Source organism: Scyliorhinus torazame, chromosome 25 (genome assembly GCF_047496885.1).
Source record: "Scyliorhinus torazame isolate Kashiwa2021f chromosome 25, sScyTor2.1, whole genome shotgun sequence".
NCBI classification, from domain to species: Eukaryota; Metazoa; Chordata; class Chondrichthyes; order Carcharhiniformes; family Scyliorhinidae; genus Scyliorhinus; species Scyliorhinus torazame.
In genome coordinates this window covers 2144651-2157330 of record NC_092731.1, presented here as the reverse complement: position 1 = coordinate 2157330, position 12680 = coordinate 2144651, and the positions used below count along the sequence as shown (strand labels likewise).

The window sequence follows — 12680 nt, the reverse complement described above, 5'->3', positions numbered from 1 at the left end:
AATCGGGAGATGAGGAAACATATTTTCACCCAGAGGGCTGTGGGGGTCGGAACTCTCTGCCTGGAAGGGTAATAGATATAAAAACTTTCAATTAATTTAGAAGGTGTTTGGCTTGGCACCTTCAGTGCCGGAACGTGCGACACTACAGACCAGAAAGTGGGATCAGGCTGGGGGGGGGGCTTTTTTTTGACCGGTGCAGATGCAATGGCCAAGTGGCCTCTTCCTGTGCCATATGGTTCTTACTTGGGAAGTTGTTCACAGCCACACATATCTCACATCAACAATTACCAGCAACTTGTCCCAATGTTGAAATCGGCAACAGAATTGCCAAAGTTACAGCTGTCATGTCAAAGCTGAGACGTTGAGTGTGGACCAACATCAAACTAACTGAAAATACAAAGCTTGGTGTATGTCCCAGGGTTGTGTTCACAGCATCTTTCTTTTCAGAGGGGAGTGAATCTGTGGAATTCTTTACCGCAGAGAGCTGTAGAGGCTGGGTCGTTAAGTATGTTCAAGGCTGAGACAGATTGTTACTCAGTGAGGGAATCGAGGGTTATGGGGATAAGGTGGGAAAGTGGAGTTGAGGATTTTCACATCAGATTAGTCATGACCTCATTGAATGGAGCAGACTCGATGGGCCAAATGGCCTGATTCTGCTCCTACATCTTATGGTCTCTTGGGCATCCTGGATTTTACTAAAATCAGGAATAGACTGGGGAATATATTAGAAATAGAAATGGGGTTATATTCGAGGGGAGTGAACAGGAAGAGGTTTGGTTCCTGTGGAGTCTGTACAAGGAGAGCTAATAGGAAGGGGGTTTGTTCCATCAGTAGAGAGTGTTAAGCAGTTGCAAGTGCAACACGTTAAGAACAAATATTGTGAATAACAGTGACAGAAATCCTTCATTGTTTATTTCATTGTAGAAATTCCATTAGCACATTAAGCAACTTTAAAAATATTGCGAGTCATGAGCTGCCTCGGAGACAAGACTAACTGGATTCTGACATTTTAATCTTTAAAAATGAACACTTCAGTGTTTTCAAATGCAAACAATTTCAAGGTGGAATTTTTAATCTGATCTGTGGATAACTCAAGATTCAACTTTTGGGCTGGGATTCAGGGCTGTGGAAATTCTCACAACTGGAAAAGCAGCTGATTTGGTTCGGTTGATTTCTTTGTTCTTTTATGACAGGATTTCAAATGTGGTTACGGGCGGTGACGACTCAGTCAGAATCTGAAGCAAACAGGAAGATGGGTTTGAAGAAGTCTGACGAATTGTCTGCAGCAAGCACCCAGTCTTCAAAAGCTCATTTCACAACAGCGATAAAAACCCATCGCTTGGGTTTTGTCCAATTATCGCTGGACATTAATATGGGGCAGTGATGGTCAAAACGAGGTCTCATTCATTCTGGGTCTGGTAGCAGCAGTTGATTCAGTGGCTGGATCGAGGGGACTCGCTACTGACACTTGTGCCTCTGCAGTGGCTCTTATTAACGGTACACTGGGAGGGAGGGTTTTGATAGAGAGCGTCGGACTAGGAGGCACAGCTTTCAATGCCTGGACTGAACCCGACGGAGCCAGAGGTCTATTTCTCATCAATAGTCTGCTTTCAGATTCACAGCTAAATCGGCGCAGGTCAGTGGCACCAAATTCAGTGCCACGTGCTAACTCCTGACAGCGCTCAACAAAGCTGCCTCGTTTTCCTGCTCTACCATCACTGTCCAACGCACTATTTTCACCACTTGGGCACTCCGCTCGGAGAGGCGAATGATGCAATCTCAGCAGCCGCGGGCTCCCACTGGCAGCATCACTTTTATCCAATGAGCTTCGACTGGCAACATGTGATTGTAGGCTGCAGGCACTGGGAAATTTTTCCCGCTGTCTGATCACCATAGGACTGTCTCTCCAAATCCCTCCAGTCCCACTCCGGGTCCATTTCTCACGGAATCCATCCACCGTTTGAAATTGGCTGTTTTAACAAAAAAGAAAAGAATCAGTCTCCATCTGAACATAGATGCCCTGTCACACTGTAGCTACAGGCAAAGAGCAACACTAAGTTGGTGTAACATTTAGTTTCTCTCATACTTACTCACTGTGAATATTCTAGTTATCTTCTGCACTAGTTATAAAGATAGTTTATTCTCCCATTCTACTGTAACCTTGAGTAAAATAAACAATGTGGTGCCAAAATCAGACTTCACTTGTTACATAGAATTGGACTGAGATTGCAGCTCAGTTTAGGACAAGACCGGTTAAACTCAGTTCCCTATGGCACTGGATGCTGAAACATTTAGTTTTTAGTTCTGGGCTGGGTCCACAGTGATTTTCTACACTATCATTCTTTACATTTCATGAATTAACTTATAAATCAGGGAATTACCTGGACGATGACACCCGCAGCATGACAGGGTGTGTCAGTGACTCTGCAGAACTGATATCTGGTGTTCTGGTCAGTGTGAGATCGCATTGCTCCAGCTGCTGCAGGAGCTCCTGTTCTGTGGGGCCACCGGGATCTGAGAACATTAAAAACAAAACTAAAATAAATGAAAAAAGGATTTTCTTTCTCCTTTTCAACTTTCCCCTCCTGCTTTGATTCGAGCATTTCTCATGTGAGCCAATTATCAGCTAACTGACTGCAGTAGGCATCACATCACATCACAGCCTATCCTCACAAACACTGAATGCTACAATAATTCATCATATCCAGACAAATTGTAATAATTCCACAGAGCAAGGATTGAACCAGTAAGATTCAGTACTCCCACCCCACACATATCCCTCCTCACACCCACCCCGAACTGCAACCCATACCCCTATCGACCTGGCAAGGGTAGAGGCCAGACCCGGTGGAGTGTCCCTTGTGCTTTAAGACTTTTTTGTTTGGACAGAAAACAAATTGAGGGATTGGGTGTGCCCTTTGAACCCAAATAGACATCCACAGATTCCGCAGACTTGGGCAGGACGGTAGCACAGTGGTTAGCACTGTTGCGTCACAGTGCCAGGGTCCCAGGTTCGATTCCCAGCTTGGGTCACTGTCTGTGTGGAGTCTGCACGTTCTCCCAGTGTCTGTGTGGGTTTCCTCCGGGTGCTCCAGTTTCCTCCCACAATCATGAAAGACGTGCTGTTAGGTGAATTGGACATTCTGAATTCTCCCTCGGTGTACCCGAACAGGTGCCGGAATGTGGTGACTCGGGGATTTTCACAGTAACTTCATTGCAGTGTTAATGTAAGCCTACTTGTGACACTAATAAATATTACTTTATCTGCTCACAAGTTCCTTTGCACTTGGTCTCCCAGGTACCCACGATCTCCTGTGCACCCCGACTCTGTTTGCCCCCTGACCCATCCAGTCCCCTGATTTGCTGCACATCCCATAACCCTCCATACACCCCCCCCCCTCTGACCTCGATTTGCCGCCTTGCCAGTTGCCTCCATGGCTGTGGTTAGATCCCACATCTGGATGCTGCCATCAGAGTGTCCGGTGAACAGGTAGCGACGGGCACGGGAGCTGATTCGACTGGCTCCCTCGCATTCGTGCACAGTGAAAGCTGTGACAGCAGTGCCATCCACTGAACTAATCTCACAGATCCTGTGCAAGGCAGAGGGGTGGGAGGGGTGGAGAGAGGACAGGGAGAGGGGGAGACAGAGGGGGGATTAAATGTGCTTGATCTGCTCATTTTGAGGTGATTTTGCCAACACCAACTGATAGCATCCATTTTTACTCCTGAATCTGACTCAATTGTTCAGCCCAAGCAGTTGGTTGACTACAGGAAGGGTCGTTACCACTGACCCCGACTTCACAACCCTGTCCTATTAGCTCAGTGACTGGTCCACTTGGGGTGCATCAACCTTGCCTCTTGTAAAGAAAGGCAAACTTGCATTTCTATTGCACCTTTTGCTATTTCAGGATGTCTCAAAGTATAGTGCAGCCACGTAGGTACAACTGCAGTGTTGTCACTGTTGCCACGCAGGTAATCAAACAGCACAGCAAGCTCCGACAACAGCAATGTCATCGCGGTTTTTTTGTGACGTAGATTGAGATATAAACATTGGCCAGGATCCCAGGGGAATCTCCTTTTGCTTTCAAAACAGTGTCCTTCAATAATTTATATCTTTAGAATGATAGAAAGTGTGGACTTGCCTTTGGAAACCCAGCCCTATGCCACTTTCCAGCAATTGACTTCCAGCCCATCGGGTTCCAGCAATTCAGGTGCAAATCCAAACACCCTTTTCAAGGAGTGGAAAGTTTCACCTCCCCCACAACACTCTGGCTGAAAACTAGCTAAAATAACAACCTTCCAGCCGGTACAATCTGTGCCTTGACTAATAAATGAAAGGATTCCATTTGCCTTCTTAACCAACTTATCAAACTGCCTTGTGACCAATAGGAACATGTGGTCATTCACTCCAATACCCCTCACTATCCTTCTTTTTATAGTCTGATCCTTTGCCTTGGTTTACCTTCCCAAATGTATCACCACAGCACATCTCTGAATTCACTGGTCGTTTTTCTGCCCATCAAATGGAACGTCAGTTTAACAGCCTATCTGAATAATGGTGTCTTGGGCAATGCAGCACTTTCTAATTACTGCATTAGGCTGTATGCTTGCTCATTCATGAACCCCTCGAGCCTCCAAATTTACTGCAATGGGATCAGACATATCTTCAAAACATCTAAAGAACCTCAGCTCACGCACACTCTGCTATCGCCAGAATTGACTTATCCCAACATTCCCTTGGCCATGATGGGAACCTTCTACCTCCTATGAACAGGAGGCTTCTTTCCAAGTCTGAACATGCCCTAATTTCGAATAGCCTATCACCCATGTTCACTGACATACATTGGCTCCCAGTAAAGTCACACCTTGATATTAAATCCTCAGCTGTTTTCCAGGCCCTCAACTCACTGTCTCTCTCTCTCGCTCTCTGTAACCTCCCCATCTCTCATTCCTATCTCTGTAACCTCCTCCAGCCCCACACACCCCTCCCTATCTCTGTAACCTCCTCCAACCCCACACCCCCCCCTATCTCTGTAACCTCCTCCAGCCCCACACCCCCTCCCTATCTCTGTAACCTCCTCCAGCCCCACACCCCCTCCCTATCTCTGTAACCTCCTCCTGCCCCACACCCCTCCCTATCTCTGTAACCTCCTCCAGCCCCACACCCCTCCCTATCTCTGTAACCTCCTCCAGCCCCACATCCCCTCCCTATCTCTGTAACCTCCTCCAGACCCCCACGCCCCTCCCTACCTCTGTAACCTCCTCCAGCCCCCCACACCCCTCCCTATCTCTGTAACCTCCTCCAGCTGCCTGCAAAGCTCCAGGATGTCCTCCCTCACCCTATGCACCTGGATCGCTCTTCCTTTCAGGCGCTCTTTAAAAACTGACCACTTTGACCAAACTCTGGACGTATTTCTGAGCTTGCTCGCACTAACGATGAAGAATTGGCCAGGTTTTCATGGTGCGTGATTACCTCTTGCCTGTGGAGGACAGACGCACAAAGATCTGATTTGTGTCAGGAACAACTTTCTGAATGAAAACCTGCTCATCATCTCGCTCCCCAAATGGGCCTGAAAGAGAGAGAGAGAGAGAGAGAGAGAGATGGTTACAATAGAAAGCTCGTCTCAGTAATGGTGAGAGTGAAATGAGTGGGTTGGAGGGAAGGAAATCTGCCACCCTTACCCACAGCAATGTGGTTCACTCGGAACTGCTCTGTGACATGGTCTGGAAAACCACTCAGTTGTACCAAACTGCCACAGAAAAGTTGAAAAGGAATGAAGCCGCATTTATCATTCGATGTCAACCAAGGCTCCAGAAAAAGCAAAGCCATATCATGATTGTCTTACGATTGTCTTAAGACTGGTGCCCAAATTGGGGGAACTGTCCCACAAGATTCAAACAACAGCCCGTCAGTCATTCTGACTGAATCAGACATTACAATATCCAGGCTCATCCACGGTGTCATCACAATCTGACACGTCAGCCCTTTCTTCCCACCTGATGCTGGCTGACCTGCTGAATATTTCTCGCATTTTCTGTTTTATTTCCGATTTCTAGCATCTGCAGTATTTTGCTTCTTTACTTCCATCACCGTCCCTGGGTCCCGATTTCCTGTCCCACTGGCAGGTTCGGCCCACCAGACGTGGCGACACAGTCTTAGAGACACACACCGCAGGAAAGACTCTGCAGCCCATTGAGTCAGCACCCATAATAACTACCCTAATCCAGCACTAACCCCACTTACCAGCACTTGTGTCCCATATCCTTCAATGTGATAATATTTCAGGTGCTGATCCAAGTGCTTTTTAGAGGTTGTGAGGTTTCCAGCCTCCACTACCTTCCCAGACTGTGCATTCCAAAACCTAGGACTTGGCTCCCCACGCTGCAACTGGATCCTCGATTTTCTGACTGTGGTAGTCTGTATTAGGGATATTACGGTACCTAGGTTGAGGCTGTAAGATCATTGGTGTGGGAGGTACCCGAGACAGGAAGATCATTGGTGAAGCCTGCCTGCTGGTTCCGCCCAGTAAGGCGGAGTATAAGAGTCTGTGTCTCCCCAGCAGCTGCATTCTGTACCTGCGCTGCTGGGGGAAACATCTAGTCCAATAAAGCCTTCAATTGTCTCCAATCTCGCTTCTGGAGTCATTGATCGAGCATCACTGACCAACAGACCACAATCAGTAAGAAAGAACAACAATACCTCTTCCACAATTGTCCTCAACACCGGGGCCCCGCAAAGCTGCCTACTTAGCTACTCTACTCCCTGTACACACACGACTGCGTGGCAAAATTTGGTTCCAACTCCATCTACAAGTTTGCTGACGACACGACCATAGTGGGCCGGGTCTCGAATAACGACGAGTCAGAATACAGGAGGGAGATAGAGAACCTAGTGGAGTGGTGTAGCGACAACAATCTCTCCCTCAATGCCAGCAAAACTAAAGAGCTGGTCATTGACTTCAGGAAGCAAAGTACTGTACACACCCCTGTCAGCATCAACGGGGCTGAGGTGGAGAAGGTTAGCAGTTTCAAATTCCTAGGGGTGCACATCACCAAAAATCTGTCCTGGTCCACCCACATCGACGCTACCACCAAGAAAGCACAACAGCGCCTATACTTCCTCAGGAAACTAAGGAAATTCGGCATGTCCACATTAACCCTTACAAACTTTTACAGGTGCACCATAGAAAGCATCCTATCTGGCTGCATCACAGCCTGGTATGGCAACTGCTCGGCCCAGGACCGCAAGAAACTTCAGAGAGTCGTGAACACCGCCCAGTCCATCACACGAACCTGCCTCCCATCCATTGACTCCATCTACACCTCCCGCTGCCTGGGGAAAGCGGGCAGCATGATCAAAGACCCCTCCCACCCAGCTTACTCACTCTTCCAACTTCTTCCATCGGGCAGGAGATACAGAAGTCTGAGAACACGCACGAACAGACTCAAGCAGCTTCTTCCCCACTGTTACCAGACTCCTAAATGACCCTCTTATGGACTGACCTCATTAACACTACACCCTGTATGCTTCATCCGATGCCAGTGCTTATGTAGTTACATTGTATATGTTGTGTTGCCCTATTATGTATTTTCTTTTATTTCCTTTTCTCCCCATGTACTAAATGATCTGTTGAGCTGCTCGCAGAAAAATACTTTTCACTGTACCTCGGTACACGTGACAATAAACAAATCCAATCCAATTCCCGATTCTCACCTCCCTCTGCCAGATCCAGTGGAGAGAGTTTCCCCGGGAATCCTCAATATCGACTCTGGAATCCAGGAGGTCATGGAATCAGGTCAAACATGAGCAATGAAACCTCCTTTTGATTTCCACCTGGCCTTCCCTCAGCTGGTGAATCAGTGCTCCTCCATGTTGAACACCATTTGGGAGGAGGTACCAATTGCTCACAATGTCCTCTGGCTGGGGACTTCAATGTCCATCCCAAAGGATGGCCGAACTGACCAAGTCTTGAAGGACTTCTGACAGCTGCTGAGACAACCGCCACAAGGGATCAATTCAAATGATCAAATGTCCTCAACAATCTATCTTTCCGGAGTATTCGGCCACAGCCGTTTCGGACCACGCCCCGCACTGGGTGGAACTGGAGCTGGGAGAGGAGAGGGACCAACGCCCGCTGTGGCGGCTGGATGTGGGACTGCTGGCAGATGAGGTGGTGTGTGGGAAGGTGAGGGGGTGTATCGAAAGGTACTTGGAGGCCAACAACAACGGGGAGGTGCGAGTGGGGGTGGTATGGGAGGCGGTGATCAGGAGAGAGCTAATCTCCAACAGGGCTCATAGGGAGAAGACAGAGGGCATGGAAAGGGAGAGGTTAGTGGGGGAGATTTTGAGAGTGGACAGGAGATACGCAGAGGCCCCGGAGGAAAGATTACTTGGGGAAAGACGACGGCTCCAGACGGAGTTTGACCTGTTGACCACAGGGAAGGCGGAGGCACAGTGGAGGAAAGCGCAGGGGGCGACCTACGAGTATGGGGAAAAGGCTAATCGGATGCTGGCACACCAGCTCCGTAAGAGGATGGCAGCGAGGGAAATAGGGGGAGTCAAAGATGGAAGGGGAGCCACGGTTTGGAATGCGACGAAAATAAACGAGCTATTCAAGGCCTTTTATGAAGAGCTGTACAGATCCCAGCCCCCAGCGGGGGAAGAGACGATTCCTAGATCAGCTTAGATTCCCGAGGGTGGAGGAGCAAGAGGTGGCTGGTTTGGGGGCACCAATTGGGTTGGAGGAGCTGAGCAAGGGTTTAGGGAGCATGCAGGCGGGGAAGGCCCCGGGGCCGGATGGATTCCCGGTGGAGTTCTACAGGAAGTACGCAGACCTGTTGGCCCCGCTATTGGTGAGGACCTTTAATCAGGCAAGAGAGGAGGGGACCCTGCCCCCGACAATGTCGGAAGCGACAATTTCCTTGATCCTAAAGCGGGACAAGGACCCACTGCAATGTGGATCGTACAGGCCGATCTCGCTCCTCAATGTGGATGCTAAGTTGCTGGCAAAAGTGCTGGCCACGAGGATCGAGGACTGTGTCCCGGGGGTGATCCATGAGGATCAGACGGGATTTGTAAAGGGCAGGCAACTAAACACCAATGTGCGGCGGCTCTTAAATGTGATAATGATGCCATCGGAGGAGGGAGAGGCGGAGATAGTGGCAGCTATGGACGCGGAGAAGGCCTTTGACCGAGTAGAGTGGGAGTACCTCTGGGAGGTGCTGCGTAGGTTTGGGTTCGGGGGAGGGTTTATCAATTGGGTTAAGCTCCTTTACAGAGCCCCGATGGCGAGTGTAGTGACGAACCGGCGGAGGTCGGAGTACTTTCGGCTGTACCGAGGGACGAGGCAGGGGTGCCCCCTGTCCCCCCTGTTGTTCGCATTGGCGATCGAACCACTGGCCATGTCGTTGAGGGAGTCTAATAAATGGAGGGGGGTGGTCCGAGGGGGAGAAGAGCATCGGGTTTCACTACATGCGGATGACCTGTTGCTGTACGTGGCGGATCCAATGGAGGGGATGGTGGAGGTCATGCAGACTCTAAGGGAGTTTGGGGAGTTTTCGGGCTATAAGCTCAATGTAGGGAAGAGTGAGCTCTTTGTATTACAGGCAGGGGACCAAGAAAGAGGGACAGGGGACCTACCGCTGAGGAGGGCGGAGGGGAGCTTTCGGTATCTAGGGATCCAAATAGCCAGGAGTTGGGGGGCCCTACATAAACTGAATCTGACAAGGTTGGTGGAGCAAATGGAGGAGGATTTCAAAAGATGGGACATGTTACCGCTCTCGCTGGCGGGTAGAGTGCAGTCGGTCAAAATGGTGGTCCTTCCGAGGTTTCTGTTTGTGTTTCAGTGCCTTCCCATCGTGATCACTAAGGCCTTTTTTAAGAGAGTAGGCAGGAGTATTATGGGGTTTGTGTGGGCGAATAAGACCCCGAGAGTAAGGAGAGGTTTCCTGGAACGCAGTAGGGACCGAGGAGGGTTGGCGCTGCCAAACCTGGGGAGCTACTACTGGGCAGCAAATGTGGCGATGATCCGCAAGTGGGTTATGGAGGGAGAGGAGGCGGCATGGAAGAGGATGGAGATGGCGTCCTGTAAAGGAACAAGCCTGGGGGCATTGGTGACGGCACTACTGCCGCTCTCGCCGACAAAGTATACCACGAGCCCGGTGGTGGCGGCAACGCTAAGGATCTGGGGCCAGTGGAGACGGCACCGGGGTGCAATGGGAGCATCGGTGTGGTCCCTGATCAGGGGTAACCACCGGTTTGTCCCGGGGAAGATGGACGGGGGGTTCCAGAGCTGGCATCGGGCGGGGATTGGAAGAACCGGGATTTAGAACATAGAATATAGAATGATACAGCGCAGTACAGGCCCTTCAGCCCACGATGTTGCACCGAAACAAAAGCCATCTAACCTACACTATGCCATTATCATCCATATGCTTATCCAATAAACTTTTAAATGGCCTCAATGTTGGCGAGTTCACTACTGTAGCAGGTAGGGCATTCCACGGCCTCACCACTCTTTGCATAAAGAACCTACCTCTGACCTCTGTCCTATATCTATTACCCTTCAGTTTAAAGCTATGTCCCCTCGTGCCAGCCATTTCCATCCGCGGGAGAAGGCTCTCACTTTCCACCCTATCTAACCCCCTGATCATTTTGTATGCCTCAATTAAGTCTCCTCTTAACCTTCTTCTCTCCAACGAAAACAACCTCAAGTCCATCAGCCTTTCCTCATAAGATTTTCCCTCCATACCAGGCAACATCCTGGTAAATCTCCTCTGCACCCGCTCCAAAGCCTCCACGACCTTCCTATAATGCGGTGACCAGAACTGTACGCAATACGCCAAATGCGGCCGTACCAGTGTTTTGTACAGCTGCAACATGACCTCCTGACTCCGGATTTGCGAGCCTAGGGGCACTGGAGGAGAAGTTCGAGTTACCCCCAGGAAATGCCTTTAGATATATGCAGGTGAGGGCTTTTGTGAGGCGACAGGTGAGGGAATTCCCGTTGCTCCCGGCACAAGAAGTTCAAGATAGGGTGATCTCGGGTGTATGGTTCGGGGAGGGCAAGGTGTCGGAAATACACCAGGAGTTGAAAGAAGAGGGGGAAGCGCTGGTAGAAGAGTTGAAGGGCAAATGGGAGGAGGAGCTGGGGGAGGAGATCGAGGAAGGTCTGTGGGCTGGTGCCCTGGGAAAGATTAATTCCTCCTCCTCGTGTGCCAGGCTCAGCCTGATACAATTTAAGGTGGTCCACAGAGCGCATTTGACGGGGGCGAGGCTGAGTAGGTTCTTTGGGGTAGAGGACAGATGTGGAAGGTGCTCAGGGAGCCCGGCGAACCATGTCCATATGTTTTGGTCATGCCCGGCACTGGAGGGGTTCTGGAGAGGAGTGGCGGGAGCAATATCTCAGGTGGTGAAAGTCCGGGTCAAGCCAAGCTGGGGGCTAGCAATATTTGTCGTAGTGGACGAGCCGGGAGTGCAGGAGGCGAAAGAGGCCGGTATCCTGGCCTTTGCGTCCCTAGTAGCCCGGCGAAGGATCTTGCTAATGTGGAAGGAGGCGAAGCCCCCCAGCCTGGAGGCCTGAATAAATGGTATGGCTGGGTTCATAATGTTGGAGAGGATCAAGTTCGCCTTGAGAGGGTCTGCGCAGGGGTTCTACAGGCGGTGGCAACCGTTCCTAGACTATCTCGCGGAGCGTTAGAGGAAGGTCGGTCAGCAGCAGCAGCAACCTTGGGGGGGGGGGGGGGGGGGGGGGGGGGGGGCGGGCGGTGGAGGGGTTGTCCTGGGGGGGGGGGGGGGGGGGGGGGGGGAGAAGGGGGGACTGCCTGGGAGGGTGGATGAGCAAGAGATAACATGAAGGGTTGGGGAAACTGGCACGTACGGGTGAGGGCCAGTGTACAAAGCTGTGTAAATATATCATTTTGCCATGTATATATCTTGCTCTGCGCGATTTTTCTTTTTTTTTGTTACGGGGGGGGGGGGTTATTGTTTGTAAGGGAGAAAAATTGTGTTAAAAAACTTTTAAAAATATATATATTTTTTAAAAACAATCTATCTTTCCTCGATGGGAGACAGCAGAGACGAGTACAGATCGCAGTGAGATTCACACACTAGTAAATGAGGGGAAAGCCCAATTCTGTAATATTTTGTGTTCCACACACCAACACCAATCTTGCTGCCTCTTACCGATCTCCAAACCCGCTGAACAGCCTCCATGTCCATCCAAGTCTTCCAGGGAAAGGATTTTGAATGACGCCAGTGGGGTTGAACCTGGCTGTGTGGAGATCATCCCACGGAATCTGGTTACAGTCCATGTCCGCACGTGGTTATTATCGGCACAGACTGAATAAAAACACAAATCACATCATGGCATGAAAGTGCTGATTGCCATGTGGCTGAAGTGACCATGTGCTTCATGAATTCCAAGCTATTCATCTGTGGAAGGCTTCACGGCTTTAACCTAAGCCCACTGTCAGCTAAAATATAAACAAATGGCAGCGGCTGCGCAGTGATTGATAGCAGTAACCGAATCAACCCAGCAGCCAGAGAATACAGTGGACCAATTATATTCGTCATTGCAGAGATTGTGGTTGGGGGAATGACAGTATCTGCACACTGTATCCGATTCTGATCCCAATAATCTCCAGAGATCACCGTTCATGGGAAATCCTTCCCATCCTGG

The 12680-nt window shown here is 49.9% G+C and overlaps 1 protein-coding gene across 2 annotated transcripts in view; it reads right to left on the bottom strand.

Annotated features, from left to right (window-relative positions):
- Nucleotides 1-890: 890 nt before the first annotated feature.
- shkbp1 (SH3KBP1 binding protein 1) overlaps nucleotides 891-12680 on the bottom strand; it is a 63579-nt gene continuing 51789 nt past the window's right edge. For both annotated transcript variants that reach the window (XM_072489890.1, XM_072489891.1), the window contains exons 14-18: nucleotides 12185-12340; nucleotides 5474-5570; nucleotides 3406-3590; nucleotides 2382-2514; nucleotides 891-1970 (exon numbers count right to left, since the gene is read on the bottom strand). In XM_072489890.1, coding sequence (XP_072345991.1) covers nucleotides 1388-1970; nucleotides 2382-2514; nucleotides 3406-3590; nucleotides 5474-5570; nucleotides 12185-12340 — 1154 coding nt within the window. In that variant the 3' untranslated portion in view covers nucleotides 891-1387. The remainder of the gene's footprint in view (nucleotides 1971-2381; nucleotides 2515-3405; nucleotides 3591-5473; nucleotides 5571-12184; nucleotides 12341-12680) is intronic.